The following is a 25295-nucleotide window of genomic DNA, read 5'->3' as shown; positions in this document are numbered from 1 at the left end:
TTTGAATGAGGAAATATCAAATCACCCACTAACCTTAACTACCTTCGTGAACCCTCGGAAAAGGGCTACCGTTTGCTCAATAATCCTGAGAAGAACTCAAAAAAGCACAGAGGACCTGATACTCAACAGATTTAATGTGTTACAATTATTCAAAGTGATTCCAAATCTAAACCAGATAACCACTAATGATATCCTAACGGTGGAATTTATAGATGATCTGCAATTAGACAAAGTTCGTCTATCTCTTAAATCGAATCATCAGTTGCAAATAATAATCAATGAAAAACACACATTTTCAACGCTTGGATTTCAACGGACTGATATCGATTTCTCTAAAGAAATGCAAACTGTGAGGCCTAACGAACAAAAAACACTTCACAAAGCGCTGATCACTACTCAGGAAACCGAGTAGCCCAAGCGAGACAGACAAGCACCCGAATGGATACCCATAGTAGTGAAAATCAAAACCGTGATATCCGAAAATGCAACCAACAAAGTCCTGTGAATTACAAACATAAAATATGGACGGACATGGACTGGTCTGAAACTGAAACATCTCAATACCAAGACAGTACATACTAACCATTACTATCGAAAGACAACCCTAAAATCACATTGTGCTCATGGAATACACGTGGGCATACCCATCTTTTTAGCGACCAATCACATGATTTAGCACAATATGATATTATATGCATTCAAGAATCATGGTTATCAATCCAACCGATTTGTGATGGGTTTACGACTTTTATGGCTCCCGCGATAAGGAATAAAAAAGGCTAGCCATCTGCGGGCCTATTGACTATGATCAACTCTTGGAGGTATTTAACATTTATCGAAACAACTAACAGAAGTAATTGGACCCAAATCACGATTCTGAAGACGAATAAGGAAAAACAACAGAGCGAACCAGAAATCTTAGGTATAATTAATAACTACTGGAATCCAATGGCGATCGCTGACGAAGCGTTCATAGACAATGGGCCTCATTACGAGTCAGCCGGTCTAGAAAGAACGGTGGTGGTAAATCCGCCACCAACTTTCTTTCCAGACCGGCTGATCTCGAGTTCTGCAGGCCGGAGGTGTCACTCCTGCCAGGTCTGACCTGGCAGGTTTAACACCACCCGCCTGCAGGCGGACATGGAAACACCACCACCATTACAACATGGTGCTGGTGTTTCCACTTCCCCATTCCCATGGAGTCATATGGGACTCCATGGGAATGGGGACTTACAGAATTCCGCCTCCGGAATTCCCGGGTCACCGGGGTCTTAATGCCCCGGTAATTCCGGGAATCACGGAGGCGGAATGATAATACGAGTCCGGTGGTAACCTGCCGGTTTTTCCGGGTCGGTTACCGCCAGACTCGTAATGAGGCCCAATCTGTGCTCAACAAAAGATAACATGACCCTCAAATACCCACGAATAAATGTCATCTTGTGCAGTGACCGTAATATACATATGTTCGACCGAACAGGAGTGTTGATAGAACATACGATGCTGACCCCCCGTGCCCGCTGCTGGACTAAAGAACTGCTTGCAAGAGGTCTCACAAGACTCGACATTGTAGAGAAAAACTTGAATAGACCATCGTCAACATAGCATCGAGGATCATCGACTGCCATACTTGATTATATCTTTGTAACGCCGTACATCCATTCAAAAATCACTGAAGCATATACCATACAATCAGCGAACAGTGATCATGTCATGATGATAATCTCTTGGCGAATGTACAACCCGCTTAAGACCCGGTTAATCCTCCCTGATCTACAATTAAATTCTGGCTTAAATCGTCTGAGACTCTCCCATGAGGATCTGATGAAAATATCTACCCAGATAAAAAGCACTACATTCGAAGACTCACTACGTCTGAACTACCCAAATCTACTAAATACGTTTAAACTTTTGCCAAATACAATAAAGATGAAGTCCTACGAGTGCACACATGCATACTCGGCAACGATTACAATTAAAAAAAAGGAAATGAGAAGAGACATAAAGCAATTACAACGACTCCCTGGAGCGAACTTTGATCAAATCAAACAACGAAGACAACAATTCAAAAATTGGATGAAGAACAATAGAGCAATACAACATCAAACAGATGCCGAAAGAATGCTGAAAGCGCTTAACAAGCATAACACCAGGGACTTATGGAAATTACTAAACCCTCAACAACATTTAACACGAAAACTAACATCTGATGTAGAAGAGCAAAGATGCAATACTCACTTGAAGAACTTATATAAAGCAGCGGATACCAAAGAGAAAGAAGATGATGGGCCTGAACAAGCACCTTGGAAGTTCTCATGGGAGATTGATGACATAGAGAGGTCAATTGCAAAACTGAATCCCGGCCCCGACGGTCTCTCAAACCAAATTATCAAAACAAATAAAGTGATATGGACGGATATTTGTAACCAAATCCTTAAAGCGATTGATAAAACCAAGCAAATTCCATCATTATGGAAAAAAGCGGTTTTGATTCCGATCTACAAACAGGGGGACACCAAAGATCCCTGCAACTATAGGCCCATTGCCTTTCTAGACCCTTTGGGAAAGATTTTTGCTACCATACTCCTGGAAAGATTAAACGCCTGGGCTAAAGAAAACCATATATATGCCACCAGACAGACTGGTTTTGTCAAACATCTTGGCACATAAGTGAACCTACTACTATTAAACTTACTAAAACAGGAAGCCATCAAGAGCAAAAGACAAATATATGCTGCATGTATTGACTAACAGCTTGCTTTTGATTTAGTCAATAGAAACCAACTATGGGCAAAACTGCGGAGCTGGGGATGTCCGAATGATGTACTAAAGCCAATAATACAACTCTACAATAATACATCACTCAGAGTGAGGTTATCAAAAGATGGAACTATATCCGAAGAAATACTCACATTTAATGGACTCAAGCAAGGCTGCCGCTGGCTGCGATTTTGTTCAATCTCTTCACTGCAGACTTCTAAAGGGAGACCTACACCTCAGAAGCAAATCCTCCAAATTTGAATGCCACATGCTTTCCCTGCTGCATGCATGCAGATGATATTGTTCTTTGCTCACAAACACAGAGAGGCCTACAAATAGCTTTGACAAACTAGAAAAATCTAAAAATAAACACGCTGAAAACAAAAGTGATGTTACTAGCCCAGACGCTCCCAAAGAAATGCAATATGAAACCAATGTATTTATATAATAAAAGATTAACGCAAGTGCCAACTGTGAAATACTTAGGAATACGACTGAATCAATCACCCACTGAAAAAAATTGGAGTAAACATCTACAAGCAAAAGTACTTTCACTAGCAAGGCAAGGTCATCATATCTTTCTACAGACAAAAAGTGGTAGCGATCCTTTTGTACGGGAGTGAAACCATGATTAACATCGATAGTTCGATATGGCAAAAATTAGAAGGACACTTCTGGAGGAAAGTGCTATTTTTCCCAACGTCATTTCCAACTGCACGGATTAGATATGAACTTGCTGTCGTAAATCTCCCCCGTCTCACCTGTGATCGGGATCTCCCTTGTTCGGCTGCAGGACTCTTCCTGTGGATGGTTCGGGTCTTGAATAGGCTCGCCCGAGCCTCGTCAGGTTGCAGGACGCGTTCAGAGTTCCGGAAAGTTTGTGGTTCCAGGGTATCCAGGATAGCGATGAACGAGTAAGTAGGGGGGGGGATCCAGGAACAGGTTAAAAGGCAAGGAAGGAAGTAAGAGGATCAAAGGAAACTAATGTAGAGAGTAAACACGTCGGGTCACTACCGAAGATAGCATTGAGAAGCGCGGACCCGCAGGGGCGTGTCCAATTTATAGTACGTGCCACGACATGAAGGCTAGTGCGTAGCACAGAGCTTGGTACGGCCATGTTGGGAGGAACAAGGAGTACAAGCCCTTTGTGACAATGACCATGAGGTCCAGAAGGGGCAATTTCGCCGGGTCATGACAGCATGCCCCCACCGAAGACTGGTTTCTCCAGGCTTGCCTGGGTGAATAAGATGGAATCTTCTGAGCAAACGAGGGGTCTTTAAATTAGAAACTGGTTCCCATGTTCTCTCGCTAGGGGGGTAGCCTTTCCACTCGACCAGATATTGTAGTCGACCCCTCCTATACCTGGAATCACATATCCTGGACACCTCATATTCCAACTGGTCGTCCACAACAACAGGTGTGGGTTTGAAGGGTTTTCGAGTAGAACTAACGTAGGGTTTCAACAGGGAAGTATGGAAGACTGGTTGTATCTTCTTCCAGGGTTCCGGGAGCTTAAGTCGGAAGGAGACAGGCTTGATGATCTCCTTTATAGAAAATGGACCATAATAGCGAGGAGCTAATTTGTTTGGTCGTAGATGTCGAGGTAACATTTTCGAGGCTAACCAGACTTGATCGCCAACTGAATAAGAAGGTGATGGTCTTCTCTTAGAGTCTGCATATCTTTTGGTTCGAGTCTGGGCCTGTTCTAACTGATCCTTGGCCTCTCTTTGTAAGTCGATCAGCGTCTGAATCCAAGAGTCAAGGGTAGGTACCGGAGTAGATTCTGGAAGAACTGATGGTAAAACAGACGGGTGATAACCTTGACTGCAATAGAAAGGGCTGATCTTGAGAGCTGAATGATCTGAGATATTGTAGGAGAATTTGGCTAAAGGTATACGGAGAGACCAATCGTCTTGAACCTTGGTGGCAAAACAACAAAGATATTGTTCCAGGGTTTGATTTACTCGTTCCGTTGCCCCATTGGTTTGTGGATGATAGTCTGAAGAAAGGGCACGTTGGATTCCTAGAAAACGACAGAGATGTTTCCAGAATTGTGAAATATACTGAGGTCCCCGATCCGAAATAATCTTGGAAGGAAGGCCATGAAGACGAAAAATATGTTCCAGGAAAATTCCAGCAAGTTCTGAGGAAGATGGTAGTTTATACAATGGTGTAAAATGAGCTAGATGAGTGAACAAGTCAATGGTTACCATGATGGTTGTATATCCTCGGGAAGGTGGTAGTTCAACAATGAAGTCAGTGGCAATAACTTCCCAGGGTCTGGTTGGCAACGTAGGTTGTAGAAGCAGACCCGCCGGCCTCTGATTATCGTATGTGTTCTGACTACAAATAGCACAGGTCTTGATGTATTGAACTACACTGGACTTCATCCTTGGCCACCAGAACTGTCTTTGTATAAGACGGAAGGTGTTGGTTACTCCTCGATGGCCGGAGTGAAGAGTATCATGGCATAGATTCATTACCTTCTGTTGAAGTTCTTTTGTCGGAATGACCACTGAATTGTTCTTGAATAAATATCCTTCCTTGATTGTTAGACGCCAGGGATTTTTCTTCGATATGTCCTTCCAGAGTTCAGATAATTGAGTCTGTACTCTGATTTCTTCCAGGAGATTGATCGCTTGAGCTACAAAGATTGTGGGTGGAAACATTTTAGGATAGATCTTACCCTCCAAGGGAACGTAGTCGGGACGCCGAGAAAGGGCATCAGCAATCAAGTTTTGCGATCCAGGAACATGTGAAATTTGAAATTGATATTGAGCAAAGAAGTAGGCGCATCGAGCTTGTCTACTGTTCCTGCACTCCATGGATTGTAGGACCTGAAGATTTCGATGATCAGTACGGACTTGAACTGGATATTTAGCACCCAGGAGAAGATGTCTCCATTCAGAGAAGGCATGACGAATAGCCAATAACTCCTTCTCCAGAACTGAATAGTGAGTCTCGCTGACGGTCAGGGTCCGTGAGAGATAAGCAATGGGATGTTCCAACTTATCATCGGATTCTTGTTTTAAAACTGCTCCTATGGCGTAATTGGAGGCATCAGTTTCCACTAGAAAAAGACGATTTATGTCAGGTTGGGCCAGGATGGGGGCCTGAGTGAATTCTTCTTTCAAGCGTTGGAATGCCTTGTCTTGTGGTATAGACCAGTTAAATGGAACGTCTTTCTTCAGGAGATTAACAATGGGTTGAACAATCTCGGAAAAGGTGGGAATGAATTTCCGGTAGAAGTTGAAAAGCCCCAGGAAGGATTGTATTTGCTTAACAGATGTTGGGGCGGGCCAAGCCAGTATGCCCTTCACCTTTGAAGGGCCAATACTAATTCCTTCTGAACTAAGGACAAATCTCAGATAGTGAACTGATGTAACATGAAACAAATATTTTTCTGGTTTGGCTAAGAGTTGATTTTCACGGAGACGTTGAAGTACTGCTTTTACATGTTCTTCATGTTTCAAGGAGTCCTTGGAGAAGATCAATATGTCATCCAAGTAGACGATAACATTGAGAAAAAACATGTCAGAGAACACCCTATCCATAAAACGCTGGAAGACTGCGGGAACATTAGTCAGACCAAAGGGCATGACTAGGTATTCAAAGTGACCAAAGGGTGTTCTAAAGGCTGTTTTCCATTCGTCTCCTTCCTGGGTACGGATCAAATGGTAAGCACCTCGGAGATCCATTTTCGTGAATATCACTGCACCTCTCACAGCTTCAAGGATATCCGAGATCAGGGGTAGTGGGTAGCTGTCTTTCAGTGTGTATTGATTTAGGCCCCGATAGTCCAGGCAAGGTCTAAGCTCTTTGGTATCCTTTTTTGGAACGAAGAACAATGAAGCACCAGCTGGTGATTTTGAAGGTCTTATGAGGCCGTTCTCAAGATTAGTGTCTAGGTATTCCTGGAGGGCTCCCTTTTCGGGTTCTGAAAGGATAAACATCCTGCCAAAGGGAATCACTGCTGAGGGTTCAGTATCTATGGCACAGTCTTCGGGTCTATGTGGAGGTAAGGCTTGAACAATGGCAGTAGAGAATACATCAGCATACCCTTGATAGATCTCTGGAACTTGTACAATATTGGAAACCATGAGTGGTGTCTCTGGACACCTTGGTAGACTTATAGGAGCTGTGACTGAGGTATCCAGGTTTAAACAATGGTTCATACAGAACTCCGAGCCCAGGAATAAGGATCCGGCCGTCCAGTTAATATATGGATTGTGCCTTTGTAACCAGGGCATGCCCAGAATCAAGGGGTAATGGGCTGATTTTACAATGTCAAACACAATACTTTCTTGATGATGATTTATGGAAAGATGGATCTCCCTTGTTTGCAGATTTATGGGTCCTGAGGAAAGAGGTCTTCCGTCAATTGCTTCCACTGGCTGTGAAAAACTTCTTGCTTCATATGGAATGTTATGACTTGTGACCCAATCTTGATCAATGAAGACTCCCATTGCTCCGCAATCCACCAAGGCCAGTATGGGGTAGACCTTGTTCTTGGATGGCGATAAAAAGGCCTGTAATATCACCAATTTGTTTTGTCCAGGAGAGTTCAAGGATGGAATTGATGTGGAGCAAACATCGCTCTCCCGAAACCTTGCTCCATTTAGGATCGGGAGCTGGTGTTTCCCGAGCGTCGGGGAGGAGCCAGAGGACACTCTTTAACTAGATGTTTATCTGAGGCACAATACATGCATAAGCCTGTGTGTATCCTTCTTAATCTTTCCTGCGGGTTAATTGGTCCACGAAAGGCTCCAAGTTGCATGTGTTCAGAATCAGTGCTCGGATTCTTGGCAGATTCTGTCCTTGTAGTATTCTCTGGGGAGTTTCTTTGAATTGAGACTTTATTCTTTTTCTTTTTGGCCTTTTTTTCTTGGATTCCGAAGTCTATTTGCATAGGCAAGTCCAGGAGGGCCTGGAATGAACTAGGACGTGCCACCCTGGCTAACTCGTCCTTAATCTCTTCATTTAGACCTCTGCGAAACAAGGTAAAACTGGCTTCCAGGGGCCAGTCCGCCTCATTGGCTAGCTGTTTGAATCTGGTAACATAGGTCAACATGTCTTGGGATCCTTGTTGGAAGTCAAGTAACTTCTCTTGAGCACCGTGGACCAGCTCTGGTCGTTCGAACATGGTCTTGAGTTCCGCGATGAACCCTTCATAATCATCCAGGAGAGCATCCCCTGAACTGAGTAAAGGTGTGGCCCATGTAAGGGCATTACCGGAAAGATGTGATATTATGAAGCCCACCTTAGCCCTAGGAGTTGAGAAATAGTAGGGCTTGAAGGTAAAATGTACCAAACAAGAATCCAGGAATCCACGTAAGGTCTTTGTTGAACCGTCGTATTTATCAACCACTCCTCCCAATAATACGCTGTCCTTGTTCGCGGAGTCACGTGACAAGACAAGCTGTCTTAGCGCCGCATTCTCGGCTTTTAAATTCTGCATCTCTGTGGAAAGTTCTTGCATTCCGCGCATCAGGTCCTGAATAGCATTCTCCATGGTAGAATCCGTATTGATCGTTTGGCGTCTCAAACTGTCGTAAATCTCCCGTCTCACCTGTGACGGGATCTCCCTTGTTCGGCCGCAGGACTCTTCCTGTGGATGGTTCGGGTCTTGAATAGGCTTGCCCAAGCCTCGTCAGGTTGCAGGACGCGTTCAGAGTTCCGGGAAGTTCGTGGTTCCAGGGTATCCAGGATAGCGATGAACGAGTAAGTAGGGGGGAAATCCAGGAACAGGTTAAAAGGCAAGGAAGGAAGTAAGAGGATCAAAGGAAACTAATGTAGAGAGTAAACACACGTCGGGTCACTACCGAAGATAGCGTTGAGACGCGCAGACCCGCAGGGGCGTGACCAATTTATAGTACGTGCCACGACGTGAAGGCTGGTGCTTAGCACAGAGCTTGGTACGGCCATGTTGGGAGGAACAAGGAGTACAAGCCCTTCGTGACAATGACCATGAGGTCCAGAAGGGGCAATTTCGCCGGGTCATGACACTTGCTCTTCAATCTCTCAAATCACTCAATATATGGAGAAAATTAGATCTCTAGAGCAAAATTCTCACAGATTCAACTATTTCTGCTTTACAAATACTACAAGAAAAAGAACCTTCTTCTCAAGCATCTGCCCTGAAGGCATGGAAAATTCATATGGACAACATCAGATCCACAGCTAACATCTCAATAGAAATGCTATGTCAATGCCCAGAAAAAGCAAAAAGGAAAATTTGGCAGAATTACTGGATCGAAACGATCAAACAGAAAGGAAAATACAGACTAAATATGGAATGTAAATTTGACACTCACTCAACAAACTGCCTTCCAGTTTATCTACAAAGATTCCCCTCCATGCAAATCAGAGATACATTCTTGCGGTTCCGACTGACCCTTTTACCCACCAGAGATCTGATGACAAAGAGGAAACTGTTGCCTATGGATATGGCACACTGCCGTTTTTGTAAACAAGAAATTGAACCAGAAACATTGAAACACATCGTAATAGTCTGTCCCGCGTTGACTGAAAGAAAGACTTTAATTATAGACATGTATATGACTACAACAACGCAACTTGAACCAGAAGATAGATGGGCAAAATTCCTTTAAGGGGGCACAAAAAAGGAAATCTTTACCATTTTTCATTTTTTAAATATGGTTCTGAAAGAAAACTGAAAGAACTTACTTGCACTTAGAAGATACCGCTTGTGTCAGTAACGATAGATGAAAGGTTTAAACATGTAAACCAAAACATATTAAAATAAAAAAAAAATGAAAAAAAGATGATGATGATGGGATGGGTGTACAACCAGGCCGGGGTGCCATTGATGGACTACATGCACGGAGAGCACTCATACACAATATTTTCTGATGGACTTCACATGTATGCACATTTAGCACTTCATTTTGTAGCACTTGAGTACATGATTTCAGCACACACGAAATGAGATTGTCCACTCATCATTTCCATTTGCACAACAGTGTATTCAGAAATTAACATAACAAACTGGTACGTAATTGGAATAAAGACCACACGTTCCCACCCACCTCCCCAACGTACCCACCCACCGACCAGGCCCCAACTGACAAACTCCACTAAGTACCACCCCCACCTCCCCAACGTACCCACCTACCGACCAGGCCCCAACTGGCAAACTCCACTAAGGACCACCTCCCCAACTTACCCACCCACCGACCTGGCCCCAACTGACAAACCCCACTAAGGAACTCCCCAACGTACACACCCACCGACATGGTCCCCATCCCAACTTGTGTGACTCCTGTGCCATGACGTAAAACCTATTTTTTGCAACGCTTGGGCCAATGGTTGTCCTTCCCAGTTGCTTCAGCCAGCTGTGACGACCTCCTCCTAGGGCTGCTGGCCACAGAGCTGGTGGGAGTGCTTCTGGCGGAGGCCAAAGCAGGGTTTGGTGGGGGCAGACGGCCTACGATGGCCTGCAGGGCCAGCGACATTGTCTCTGCAATGTTTGATTGTATGTTGTTGCCCTTCATGACCCTTCTCGACAACACCGTGTTGGTGGTCGCAAAATGCCCTATTGCGCGCAAAAGGCACCTCACAGTGGTGACATTGCTTTCACGGTGCAGACGGGCCTCCTCCCGTTGGAGCCTTGCCTCCTGGAGCACTTGCTCTATGAATTGCGCCAATGTGTCTTGGCGCTCTTCGATGCGCTGCAGCCGAGCGGTGAGTTCCTGGAGGGATGGTGTGGGAGAGCGCATCGGACTGTGCATTCCCATTGGGCTGAATGTAGCCAGCTGCTCAGGTGTGGTATTGCCCCCCTCATCCACAGTTCCTGGTGCCTCAGCGGCCTGATATCCATCTGCACTTCCCAGGCTATCAGACTCCTCAGTGCTTGTTGCTGCAGCAGCATTTGTAGGCCCACTTGTAGTGACTCCAGGGAGATTTAGCGGTGGAGCATGCTGGTTTGCAGGTGGTGTCCATAGTGTGGTGCACCGTAAGCGATGCATGGCTGCCGGAGGTGCTGGCAGTTGCTTGCTGCCGTTGTCTCGGCCGACGACCACATGCAGTCCCCCTTGACGTCGACTGTTCAGCCCTGTCACTGTCGGATGAAGTTCCTGTGGGGGATTGTAAGGCATGCCATTAGTGGTGTATGGGGCAGTCACATGCAACACACTCCTCATGCTTCATCTAGTTGCAAGTACATACATTGATGGGTGCTGCACTCAGGTGTGTGCATCAGGGGTTGCACTCAGTTGCCCGCCGTCTGGCTGTCCAAGTGGTGTTGTCACTTGGGGCTGCTGGTTGTGGTGGGGTTGATGGGGATTGTGCTATGTGCCTCTGTGTCCCTGGCTGGGGGGCATGGGGGTGCTGGGTGTGGTGGGGTTGATGGGGATTGTTCTATGTGCCTCTGTGTCCCTGACTGGGGGGCATAGGGGTGATGGGTTTGGTGGGGTTGATGGGGATTGTGCTATGTGCCTCAGTGTCCCTGGCTGGGGGGGCAAGGGGGTGCTGGGTGTGGTGGGGTTGATGTGGTTTGTGCTATGTGCCTCTGTGTCCCTGGCTGGGGGGGGTACATGGGGTGCTGGGTGTGGTGGGGTTTATCAGGATGGTGCTATGTGTCTCTGTGTACCTGGCTGGGGGGAGGGGGGTATGGGTGTGAGGATTGTGCTGTGTGCCTCTGTGTCCCTGGCTGGGGGGGCATGGGGGTGCTGGGTGTGGTGGGGTTGATGGGGATTGTGCTGTGTGCCTCTGTGTCCCTGGCTGGGGACGTGGGGGGGCGGTGCAGTTCTTTCTTCATTCACATTAATTTATTTGCACTCTGTGTACTTACCAGCCTCGCCAGGTGTGTCTGCTCCAGCTTCAGCTTCACCTACACCCTCAATCCCTGTCTGATCCAAATGCTGCTGCACCTCTCCTCCCATGGTTGCAGCTTCAGTGGGGAATGTGGTTCCCCTCCTGTGGCACAGCTCTGCTGTCTGTGTGCAGACAGCAGGTTCCTGACCCGTAGCCGCAGGTCGTCCCATCGCTTGTGGCAGTCCTTCACTGTCCGCTCTGTCACACCCACAGCTATGCACTTCCTGGCAACCTCATCCCATATCCCCTTCCTCCTCTGCTGCGTGCTGCGCCTCTGATCTGCACTGAATAGTACCTCTGCATTCTCCACAATGTGCTCTACGAGCACAGTGAGGTCTGCCTCACTGAAGCAGGGTTTCCGCTGGCGGGTGGCTGGGACCCTAGATGTCATCTCCCTGAAGGATATTGAGCAGTCACAGGTGCTGTGGGCCTTGTGGTTCTGGAGGATTGAGGTGGATTGTGAATTATGTAATAGCCTCTGCTCTTTCCGGTTTTCACGATCTTGGTATTAGCGGCACCAGTATTTCTGCATCCGCTGATACCGGCATGGCCGTGGCGGATAGGGATGTACTGCTGCCGTTTGGCCCGGTGCATCCATCTCTGTGGGTGTTACCATGATGGCAGTGGCACCGGTTCCGCGCTGGGCTGAGGCGCGCCCACCAAGTCGCAATCATAACTTACTTCCGCATACATGCGGTCGCGGAACCAGTGTCACCGCCATCACGGTAACAACGGATTCCGGACCGGCAAACTTGTAATGAGGGTCAATGTGTTGTCTTTTTCAGCACCTTTTTCAGCACACTTAGGTCATTCAGGTGTCCAAGTTGACACCTTGCGTACTTGTCTGGCAGCCATTGGGGCTTATAGAAACTCCAGAGATACCCTTTTCTCCTTCTCCAATCCGGTGGTCAAAAAAACCCCTAGCAGGCCTGACCAGATTTTATCCTCCAGTCCAGCTACCACACCCTGTCTGCGACCTCAACGTGGTGCTGGCCGCCCTAGCCCATAAGCCTTTTCAACCCATGGCATCAGTGGACATCAGACTTGTTACCATCAAGACAGCGCTTCGGGTCAGCCTCATCTCAGCGCACAGGATTATTGAGATCCAGGCCCTGGTGGAATCAGGGCCATATAAGACATTCCACCAGGACAAGATTGTGCTTGGGACGCACCCTTCATTCCTCCCAAAGGTTGTGTCATCCTTTCACCTTAACAAGGAGATAGTACTTCCAACCGTCTTCCCAAATCTGAAGTATGATGAAAAGTAGGTGTTGCACTGTCTTGATGTTAGATGTGCCCTGAGAGTCTACCTAGACTGGACTAAGACCTTCCGTTACTCGGATACCCTGTTTGTCACTTTTGGGGCGGTCAACGCCAGGCAGCCAAGCATTCAAAGCGTCTACCGCAAGGTCGATGCTTACGGCCATCAAATAAGCTTATGAGGGGCAGCACATGACCTTCCCAGCAAACATGCATGCCCATGCAAAAATCAGCAGGGCGGCTACTTGGGCTTGTCCATCAGCCTTTTGCAAGAACTATTGCTTGGACGTCAGCGCCAAATCAGATGCAGCATTTGACCAGGCAGTTTTAAGAAACCTGTTTTCTTAGAGGGGCAACTCTCCTCCCCAGGGCGTCATTCTGTTGTAATCGCCCATACAGTATGGAGGAAAGGGGAAGGGATGTAGGAGTAATTATAAGTTACTCATCATAGTGATTAACATACTCCTAGTCCATAGTCCCCTTTCCTTTATACGTCCCCCTTAAAAAACCTGTGTCATTAGGCATTTTAACAAAGCCGACCCGTCAAAGGGGACTGAGGAGTGGCGCCGGTGGGCAGAGTCAATGGAGCGCATGCTCCCGGGGCCGCACCCCAGCCTCATCTAACTTTAAATGGGAAGACAATTTTTTCTGGTGAAAAAGGTAACTTTTCCCGTCCGTAGCGAGGGATGCACATATATGATATGATATGATATTTTATTTCTATCGCGCTCGTACACAAGTGTTTCAGAGTGCGACAAGGCAAGGGAGGGGAACAGGGGAGAACAAAACGATCTTACTAGGCCCAGTGAAATTGAGAACGTGCATCGGAGAGGGAGAGGGGAAAAGTGCATGGAAGGGGGGAGAACTGGAAAGTGCGGAGCAAAGGTGAAAGAATAAAGCAACAAACAGTGGTAGTGCATCCAGCAAGTGGCAAGTGCTGGGTTTAAGGCAGCAGACAGGGTAGGTCTGATAAGTGCAGGAAGAAAAAGAAGGGGGACTGTAAGGGTACAGATTCAGACCCCAGTGCAAGGGGTAGCCTGGAGGCAGTGCGGGAGGGTGGCAGGGTGAGCAGGTACCTGGGCCTGGGGGACAGAGGGTGGCCAGGTACACAGTGCTGAGAGAGAACAGATCAGCAGGGGAGAGGATGGGTGTAGCCAGAAGCAAAGAGGAAGGTCTTGAGGTGCTTCCAGAACCGGAGATGGTTCTCCTCAAGTTTCAGAGTGGCAGGGAGGCTGTTCCAGAGGGAGGCGCCAGCCTTGAGATTTACCCCCAGCTTGTTTCTTTGAAAAACGACTGACCCTGAGGGAGTTAGAGGTAGAGGAGCAAAGAACTCAAGAGGGGAGGTATTTGCGGAGGGATAGCTGAAGGTATTTTGGACCCTGGCCCCAGAAAGCCTTGTGGACAATGCAGAGGGTTTTGAATGTAATCCTTGCATCCACTGGGAGCCAATGGAGAGATTTCAGAGCTGGAGGAAAGGGGATTATGGACTAGGAGTATGTTAGTCACTACAGTGAGTAACTTGTAATTGTTTTGCCAGTGGGGTCCTTATTTACCACCAGCTCTTGGCTTGAGGTAAATCAGGTAACCCCCTCCAGCAAACTTGTAGTTTTGCAGTGCCGGAAAAGTGGTGGTCACGGAATTACCAAGCAGAAATTCATCTTGCCAGCAAGAACATATGCAATTCAAAAGCAGCCTGAGTGTTCTTCAGCAGATCCCAGATTCCATCCCCAAATGTCAGGAGGGCTTTTCCTCCCTATCTTAGGTTCAGTACTTACCCCGGGTGCCAGGCCTCTGCACTCACTCACACTAGCACAATAAATGACCACGACACCAAGAGTAGAGGAGAATGAGGTTTAGTGAAAGCATGTTCTGCATGGCAGGCAGACAGGGGCTCTGTCTTCCTTTCTCACTGCAATCCCTTATATAGTGCCTGGATAGGCTACCACCACTTCCAGTTTGTCACAACATATACAGTGTTTCGAGGCAAAAATAGCTGTGTGTACAAAATGTCCCGAAAACCACAAGGTTGCCTGTTCGCGTTGCTATGGATTTCATCAAGTGGATGTTACTTATTGTGCATTTAGTTCCATACAAAACTTTAAGCACATAAAAACAAAAAACATATATAGTTACCAACAAAAAAAAACAATAACACAATAATCAATTAAAAATGGATTAGAATATAAGAATAAGAATTAGACACTGCTTCTTATTAATGCTTTCCAACCTTCTTCACTACCTCCCTCCATATGTTATATGCTGCTGCCACTACAATCAATGATGTTGCACCAAACAGATTAGACCAAAATTGGTCACCTGAACAGTTTTCTAGATTAGTGATACGGTTGACATATCCACATATTTAAAAAGATTCCATAGTCTTGCAACTTGTAAGCAGGTGGCGGCAGGTTTCAACCTCAATATGACATAAGCGACAAAGTCTTTACGTAGACACTGCTTCTTATTAATGCTTTCCAACCTTCTTCAGTACCTCCCTCCATATGTTATATGCTGCTGCCACTACAATCAATGATGTTGCACCAAACAGATTAGACCAAAATTGGTCACCTGAACAGTTTTCTAGATTAGTGATACGGTTGACATATCCACATATTTAAAAAGATTCCATAGTCTTGCAACTTGTAAGCAGGTGGCGGCAGGTTTCAACCTCAATATGACATAAGCGACAAAGTCTTTACGTATAAGGGATTTTTGACCAAGCGCCGACAAACTCCATGGTTTGCAGCACATTCAAGCGCATATACAAGACAAAGCGTTTGAGGTGAGTAGGGCAAAGCTTCGTTAAGTAAGTAGTAGATAAATGACTACTGAAACACTGTCAAGACAAATCATAATATTGGGATTTACCAGGAAGTTTATCAACATTGTTTGACAGATCCCAGCTTCTTGCTTTCTTTTTTATTTTAACTTTGTTAGGATCTGATGTTAACACATTCGAAGCAAGGTTTAAATGGATTATAAATGTTTCTGCAGTCTTCTTTAGTCTACAATAAAACAATTTTTGTATGGATTACCAGTGCTTTTTCCCTTTAACAAGAGCAGACCGTATTTTTTTTACTCAATCGCAGTATTGTTGTTTTGGTTATATTAATAACCATCGTGTTTGCCTTCGCGTATTCCACCAGAGAGTTTATAGTCTGTTGGAGGCCATTTTGCGTACCATCAAACATTATAATATCATCGGCATAGGAGAGCCACGGTATCTGTACACCAATGATCCTGGGTGGAAAATTATTAATTTGTCGGAACATTAACCTCATATATGCTGTAAATAAATTATACAAAATAGGTCCTAGCACACATCCTTGCTTAAGGCTGCTGTTAGTATCTTGATATTTTGTACAGTGACCTGCGATGTTGAAATATATTGGAATCAATGTATTGGTGTACAACAGCTATATATGATACAGAAAATTCTTTTCAATACCACATATGGTACGTTTTTCCCAAAGGAGTGCTTGGGGCATAAGATCAAAAGCATTTGTAAAGTCCACACAACAGCAATAAAGGTAGGACCTGCTTGTATTCTCTGTCTCCGCCATTAGGTATTGTACAACAGATATATAAGTAATAGTGTTATATTTTTTTCTAAATCCTGTCTGAAAAGGACTAAATATTTATTTTTCATTAGCCCACCTACATAGTTTCTGCAAGAGTATACAAGCAAAGATCTTTTATCTAGTATCCATCATAAATAAAAATCTATAGTTTTGTGGATTTAGCCTGTCGTCGTTCTTAAAAATAGGGACCAAAATTGCTTTGCTCCAATTATGCGGTATATAACCCGTTTTTTCTATGCGTTTATAAAGCAGGACCAATATACGGGCCCAAAGTTGTGGTTAAGCCTTTAATGCAATATTATGTATTCCATCGGGTCCTGGGGCGCGAGAAATGTTCAATCTTGTTATGATGTTACATAGAAGTTCCTCATCTATATCAAAATTGGCCATACTAGTATTAATGTCGTCATTCTTTATTTGGGTGTCCATATCATCAGGGTCAAAATGTATGTCCTCAGTATAAACCATCCATTTGTTTTCTGACACAGGATTCAATTCGACCGGTGAAATATCCTTCTTATAGTTGTTAAAATTCGACCAGAAAGCTTTGCTATCATATGATCTCAACCACCCAAATAATAATAGCCAATATGAAATATTGATACAGGATTTGTGCTGTTTATGCCAGTTTTTATATCTAGAAGATTTGTGGGGTTTGACAAACTGTGGACCTGTAAGGCGCTGGTAGGATTAGATGGTCCGGTGGTTGCTGTTAGGCAGCTTACTCAGGTAATGGATGAGTCAAGTTTATTTGTCAAACATGAGGTTGTTTTATTCCTTAGTTAGTCAGCACCAATGAGAAACATCATTGGAGGCATAGGTGACAGTTTTGACATGTTGATACGTTACACAGCCGACGCGCCTTTACTAACCATGACTTTAACAAACTGATCCACACTTGGATGCGATATATTGATGTTATCCTGATGATCTGGCGGGGAACAAATGAAGAACTTGAATCATTCAAACTCTACTTGAACAAAAACTATTTTGGCATTGAATTAACAGGCTCTTCAAGCAAGGAAAACATTGATTTTCTGGACATTACCATTACACCAGCTGGTACAAGACTCATGACCTCGACCTACAGAAAACCCACGGAAGTCAACTCAGTCCTGCATGCATTAAGCTGCCACAAAAAATCTGTAATCAACAACATCCCCAAGGGTGAATTTCTCCGAGCCAAAAGAAACTGTAGTGACCTGCCAGCATTTGGAAAGGAATGTACAACACTCAGCAAACGTTTCCTTGAGAGAGGATATCCGGAGCAATAAATTCAAGCAGCTATAACCATGGCTAACAATAGAGAACGCAGCACGTTCCTGACCCCTAAGGTACACACCAGCAAAGAGGCAACAAAGGACAGCCCAATACGATACATTACCCAATTCTGCAGTGATAGCCGTCGAGTACAGAAAATCCTAAAAAGACATTGGTATATCTTACCAATTGATGAAGACATAAAGGCATGGATCCCAGACAAACCCACTCTTACCTATACTAAAGCCAGAACACTAAAAAACATCCTGAGTCCATCCTTCATGGCACGTATCCCTAAAGCTGATACCAACTGGCTCATCTAATCCTACCAGCGCCTTACAGGTCCACAGTTTGTCAAACCTCACAAATCTTCTAAATAATCAAGGAACCCCGGAGTTGGTCCCTTGACAAACCAGGACTCAGGTTGCAGGTCTGACATAGTAAACAACCAAATAAGAAGTGCGCAGGAGTGAGGGAGTCCCGCCTTCCAAAAACTCCACCCATGCTAAAACTAGTTTTTATATCTAGTTGCTAAATTGCGTATTGTTGACAACTTATCCTCAAAGCTAATTTCAGTGTTGTTTTTAACAAGATTTTTTTTCTCTTCAGTAGGCCTTCTTCTTATCTGCGATCATAACGTCATATGGTTGTCTGATTTTATTTTTTTGAGTACTGTTGAAGACCATTTCACAGCGAATCGTAATTCCAAATGGCTTAGAATAAATGTGTACCAATTGAGTAAGATCCCAGTCTACTCTAGCCAAGTCATGTTGCATATCACTTCTATTCTGCCATAGAACATCGTTAATGATCTTAATTTTTTCCACAGACCAATTTATATGGGTGCCTTTGGAATTTATACCTACGTTAACAATTTATTTTTTGTTTATGTATGTGTGGAGCAATTATTTGCATTTTCCAATTTATTAAATAGGTTCAATGAATATTGCACCAAACAATAACACATGCCACCTTCTCTGGGGCACAAAATAAAGCTTCAATACAAAAACTCACTTTTGGGGATTTCACTTTTGGGTCTCATGAACATGGCACACAGGTCTAATAAACAGTTAAAACCTCCTGTACCACAAACCCCTTTATGTCAAAATTAAACAATACCTTGGAACATTTCAAGATCATGAGCATTAGCATTCCTTGATAAGGTTTAGATTTAAATCATATGCTAAATATTTCTATTTTTAAAAGCAATTTCACAGATGCAGCACTTGTATGTTTAATTTCCCTGCACACTTAAAAATGTTAGCATGTTTGAAAGCACAACAGACCTTTGATACTATTTTAGGTTAATAGAACCCTTCTTCCTTCTTCACCCTGAAGCAATAAAAAAACTCTCCTCTATCAGGGTCACTTTGTCACTCTCAGGAGAGAGTGTGTATTTTTCAATTGGGAATTACACTTTGCTTCATTTAGCCAAGCACTTCTCTTACCAAGCACCAAACCCAAAGCTTCAGTTACATTCAGCACCCCTCTGCTGAAAGACCAAATCTGAGGAATGGTGGCAGTTAGGAATTTCATTTTTGGACAAGGACATCCCTCTCCCTTTACAGAAGTCTGGGGTTGACAAGGACAATAGTTGTACCCAATTACATTAACAGACTATAGTTTTTATCCATACTGGGAATTAATTTTATTAATTTAGAATGTTAACAAAATCCCCTGTGTTATTTGGCAATAGGGGAATTTATTGAATTATTGTTTATCAAAATATACTAAGGGTTTACTTCCATACCCTCCACCCATTAACTATGGGGATAGTGTCAAGTCAAACAAATCCCCACACTCGGTTCTGTTAGAAAAGCTACTTACATTGAAAACCTCAGTTGTTGGTGCTCAGTAAAGGCATCAAGGCTACATGCTCAGAGGAACACAGGGGTCTGGTCAAACAGCCTCTCCAGGTTCTGTCATCTCCCACCTCTTAGGCTCTTCTTGGTCATAGAGCTCGGCCAGCTTTTAGCCTTTCCCATTTGCTGTTTCTTAGGCCAGGTTAATCCTGCAGCAATTTTTCAGTCATTCACCCAGATTATTTTTAGGCAGTTCTCTGGCAAGGGGAAATTCTGCAGCCCTCTTTCAGTATTCGCCTAGATGATTTTAGGCTGTTCTCCCTGGCAAGGTTACATTCTGCAACCCTCTTTCAGTAGTCACCCAGATGATTTTTAGGCAAGTCTCCCCTCTCTGGCTTGTGCCACACCTCTGAAATATTTAAAGCAGGAGGTGGTAACTTATTAGCCCTGAATTTTATTGGACTCTTACGGTCCTCTCCACCCCCAAGGTCCAGACCCTCTCTATGGATAGGCCCATGGAGTCTAAGGATGAACACACCTACTAGCATTAACATTTTGTTACATGTAAGATTTGCACTAAAAAGGTTCTAGGTGGTGAAAACGTGTGTGGTTGACATATTAAGATGACTCCTCTCTCGGCAGGAGATTGCAGGTGCAAACAGCAATGTTTCACAGTTTATACAAAAATTATAATAGCTATAAACATTAACTTTTTGTTACGCTCACCTGGTTCCCACAGGGGTGTCGATCGGACCCGGACAGCTGCGGTCTCCACCAACGTGATGCGTAGTGAAGAGATGACAGTCTGGACTGGCCCGCCTAATCTTGTCTGCTGGACTCGTAGAAGTATTCTCCTGCAAGTGGAGAAAGGGATTTAGCCACCCGTGAACTTTAGTGATGGCCCCCCAACTGTTCTCGTTCTCCCCACTAATCACCTCCGATATCCCCTCTTGGTAACCTCACCTTATGTTTTTAAATGATGAGCTCTCCATCCTGCATGGCATGCAGGGGCGCGTAGATACCAGTTACTTCACTGGTTTGAAGGTACTGGAGGAGTTCCGGAGGAATATTGACTCCAGTGTCTATAAAGTTCAAAGAGTTCAATATGTCCGATGTTCACTCTTGTTCCATTCCCGCGTTAGGTTCCAGCTGGGTCCAAAAGAATATTGCCTGGAGGCAGCTGATGGCGTTCAGGTAAGAGTCTGTATTACCAAACACTGTCCGGTAAAAGTTGCATGAGTTAAACTTGCTGTTTTCTCTCCCTTTATAGGAGCGGCATAGGAAGATGCGGCGAATTAAAGGATAATACCTCCGGTGGTAAAGCAGGTAAGCCTATGGTGGCAAAGAGATTGTCTTTGTCGGTTTTCTCGGCTCACCTTGTTATTCCTTTTGTTTTCCCCCAGATGCTGGGTTTCGACGAAGAAAATGATGGAGGCAGCGCCGAGTTGAAAGATGCGGTGGACTGGTGAGTATAACGCGGTGCTGCTGCTGGCAAAGCGACGCGTGCTGAAATAATGTCCTTTCCAGGCTCAGAGATGTGCTGGGTCCGGAATCAGGTAAGGAATCAAATAATGTCAGTGATCTAACCTCTTCTCCTTTCTTTTCCTTTTGTCTAGGAGCTCCGGATTCGAGGCGGGCGTGGCAGAAGACTGGATGCTGACTTGCAGACATGGTGAGCGTTACGCTGCTGGATGCAGAATAACACAAAGCATGAGCTGCTGTTTGGGTGTGGTTTAAATAGCCTGCAAAGTAGTCCCAGGTAAGAAGTTCCCCAGAACCACACCCGAGTAAAAAATAGTCCCTGTAATGAAATAGTCCCATCCAGGCCTCACGTTGGCTTGGACTCATTTACAGCATGGTCTGCATAAGGTAAATAAAGTCTATGAGCCTGGCGCCTATGGCGCCAGGACTGATTTCTATGATGAGCCTGGCGCCTAAGGCGCCAGGACTGAATCCAAACAGCCCCCAGCTGGGGCTGTTGGGGTTTTAATTAGTATCTGGATGCCTGCTCCCGGGGCTGATGGACTCGATCCGGATGCCCGAGGGTAGGCATCATGACACTTTTCTACCCAGAAATCGACTTTATTAAGTTATCACATCCTCAAATCGCTGTTTTGTGGGGAGTTAAAAACACATTTTGGATTGTAACTCATCACCAAGGTCAGATTTTTATGGAAATAAAGACGGTCTAGGGGATACACCAACTTTGTCCCACAGTATCTCCCTTACAACACAATCTAAAGCTTTTGTAATTTATAAATAGCAAAGGTAGAGTTTCCTTCCAGTATGTCGCTGTCTCAGCTATCAAGCAGTGCCAGGTCTATACTCTATCTAGTGTAGTTGCCCACTCTAAAGCATGTCTGTTGGCAAGCTAGTATCTTTCTCTCTACAGTAGATGGAAGTGGTGGCAACAAAACAACACTGGGATAAGCTTTAAAATGATACATGTCCCATTTCAATAAGTATCATGGTTCTAAAGTTAATGGGCACAACGTGAGTCCTTATATAAACCAATGGCCACATAATTGCATACATGTGATTCTGACCATCAAACAACGCCCTAGGTTTCATTTCTTGTCCGGGGTTTCAGTTCTCTTGAAACATATAATCCAGGCTGTGCGACACCATTGTTTGTTTTAGCCTGAGGTAAAGTCATTAGCCGTTCTCTCAAGGCTAATGGGTGATCATTTTGCTTATCTCAGAACAGGCCCCAATAAAATTATTTCCTGGTCACTTAAGCATTCTGAATAGAAACTGGGCCCTTCTCAGGTCATGCCTCTAGCAACACACACTTGTATATTTGTGAAGGTTGCATTTCCTTGGGGACACAAGGCCTTTTTGATGTTGCATCTGAAATAAAATACTGCCATTTCAATCTGTTGCATTTACTTTTCATGTGAAGCCTTTTATAATATTTCTCATCATGACATCAATGTACCCTTCTCTCTATGATCTACATTTGAATGGTTTAGGCCAGAGAGTTTCACTGTTAACTTGTTGATTTCCTCATTTCAGACAGAAGTGTGTTTCCAAAGTTCAGCACTTTTTAGGTCCAACGTGGCTCAATGCATTTCCTTTTGTCTTGGGCCAAAATATCCTACAGCCTCCCTTACCCAGGAGTGGACTGGGCAGGGTAGAGAACTTTGAGGTGTGAAAAAACATTGGAAATACGGTCTGGAAGAGTCAGAGCAAGGTGAAGGAAGCCAAAAAAGTGCTGGGTGGAAGGTTTTGAATAACGCTGAACCACTGGCACTGCAATGGGCATCCTTCGACACCACAGTTTCTTAGCCATCTGCTCCATTGCAAAAGGGGTCAGCAATATGCAAATCTTTCAGGTGCTGCCACCAATGGGAGCAGTCCTGCCCAAACTGCTAGGCCATGTCCCCTCTGCATGAAAACACAAGCAACCCCAGACATGTTTTGGCCTTGTTGAGCCCCATAAGTGAGGTGCAGCTTAGTTCTGGCGCAGCGATTAAGGGACCCATGTCTGGGCATACCTTCTCTCACATAGGGAGACAAACTGAAACCAAAAAAGTGATGGGTGCAAGGATTTGAATTAATCTGAACCACTGGCAATACTCTGGGCAACCTTCCACACCACTGTTTTTTATCCCGTCTGCGCCATTGCAAAAGGGGTCCAGCCATATGCAAATCAGTCAGGTGCTGCCTCCCATTAGCTCTTTTGAAGCACACGGAACTCACAGGGCATGGGAAGCAGTTGGTTTGTACTGGGGCCAAACAACAAAAACCCTGAAACACATGTTTAGATCGGCAGGGAGGTCAGAGGTGCTCAGCCCGGGCCACATGTGCAGAACAGCCCGGACCAAGCAATGCGACCGTGCCTGATGCGTGTCTGCTCCACGGCCAGAATAGATGAGATCATAAGAGAAGCCTTCCCGGGACATGTATGCTGAAGCGGCCTGGTGAAAAGAAGAGGGAGAGCAGCTTGAACAAAGAATGTCCAGTCTAGTGCAAGCCGGGCAGGGCGGTGACGTGGCTAAGTCCCGGGCCACTGTATCATTCTGGCCTGGGTGAAGAGGAATGGGCCTTGAGCCGGGCCCACCCCTTGTGCTGCAGAGTATGCAGGAGATGGGCCCAGATCTCCAAGGTGCTGGAGTGTGGTAGTGACTGCAGCAATCTCCCTGTTGCCATGGCGAAGCTGCCTAAAGAAAATTAGAGTATGCAGGAACAGCAGTGAATGCAGTACCCCCCAGGGCACAGGGCCGCTGCGAGAAAGAGTATTGTGCTCAAAAGAGCCATCAGATAGAGGATGCACCTACCCCTCATTATATCAACATATACAGAACGAAATGATCAAGACCTTCATGTCACACGAAAACCACTTCAATATATTTCTACCAACAGACTTGTAGTTATTTACCCAACATATAATTTGTATTCATATATCAAAAGTTAAAAACATTCTTATGTACATATTTTACAGACAACATTTAGACGTTTCAACATATTTCTGTAACATCCCTTTGAATCTATTTTCATTTTCAGACACAAAAGACAAAATTTCCAGCATGAGACCTGTATTCAACATAGATCCGAAATATGTATGTAAGGTGTAAACAAACCCCTGGTTCATTCAGAGACCTTTCAAACCTTGCTAGTACTTTTTATATATGTTATGACCTGCCATTTGTTTGCAATGTCGTCATTGCTTCTTGGAAAGTGGAGACAGTGTGTTTCGGCCGTCTCTTCAACATTAACTGTAGTCCCTACCAATCGCGGCCTTTGTCAGGACATAACCAATTTTCAAATACAACCAAATGTATTTTTGTGTCTTTTGGTAGTAGCCAGACCACTAGTGGGGATCACAGTGGCCAACTTCTTTAGATTCACCGTGAAGTCGCAGTTCGCCAAAGCCACAAGTGGTGATAGGGCAGTATAATTGGCCATTTGTGTAGTCCCTAGACCTCCATTTTTTGCGTGGATTTACTGCAGATTGCTTAGCACCCTTTTCGTATCCAGCTGTTCTAGGGGGCTGGGTGGTTTCATTGGGTTCTATCTCTGGCCTGGGGTAAGGAAGGTGTGCCCTTGCCCTGGGCCAGAAAAACCAGGGCTACATTTGTATGCATGCCTTATGAATCTTAGTTTATCAGTCATTTTGTGAGCTTCTGTGTATGTCGTTGTTTTTCTATTCTGTACCTCAGCCTTGTTCAGTCCATTTTCCATCATGGAAACTCTGGAATGTTTTCAGGACACTCCTGTCTTCTATTTGGTGTCCTTTGAAACACATAATAAAGCCCACAAAGTGGATTTGACGCATGTTTCAGAACAGGTTCAGCCTATTCACCCATGTGAGGATTATTCACTTCCATATCACAATACTGAGTTATCATCTGAGCACTGGAGCATAGTTGCCTCCCGGGGATGCATTCTTCTGGTAAATCGAATTGCAGAAATTATAGGATATGCCAACATTTGCCACATTGGTTATTTGTAACTGATGTTTTATGTAGTTGCTGTTGATTTTGAATAATACCTGGACATGCTGCTTGATTTTACAGACGTCTCATAACTCTTTTTCAAAATCAAATTAGCATCCGTGCATACAGTATAAATACATTCTTCAATATCCTGCCTATTAATGTGTTGATCTATACAACGTCCTACAGTTTCTACAAAGCTAACATCGCAATCCAATATGTTTTTCTCTTTTAATTTACAGATTACTAAAGGAAGAAATTGTTATGAGTACGTTGATGCTAAGGATGAATCTACTTCAAATTGGATGAGGTAACCGATACTGCCCCCCTTCCTACTTACACATTGGTACATATGATTTTTA

General features: G+C 44.6%; 1 protein-coding gene across 1 annotated transcript in view; it reads left to right on the top strand.

Moving 5' to 3' along the window:
- LOC138510837 (histone-lysine N-methyltransferase PRDM9-like) overlaps positions 1-25295 on the top strand; it is a 639242-nt gene that overhangs the window by 297076 nt on the left and 316871 nt on the right. Inside the window, exon 4 of the mRNA XM_069626517.1 lies at positions 25176-25243. Within this exon, the coding sequence (XP_069482618.1) occupies positions 25176-25243 (68 nt within the window). The remainder of the gene's footprint in view (positions 1-25175; positions 25244-25295) is intronic.

The sequence above is a fragment of the Ambystoma mexicanum genome, chromosome 6p, assembly GCF_040938575.1.
Source record: "Ambystoma mexicanum isolate Mex_15411 chromosome 6p, UKY_AmexF1_1, whole genome shotgun sequence".
NCBI classification, from domain to species: Eukaryota; Metazoa; Chordata; class Amphibia; order Caudata; family Ambystomatidae; genus Ambystoma; species Ambystoma mexicanum.
Note: the sequence above shows the minus strand (reverse complement) of the source record. Positions and strands in the feature narration are given on the sequence as shown.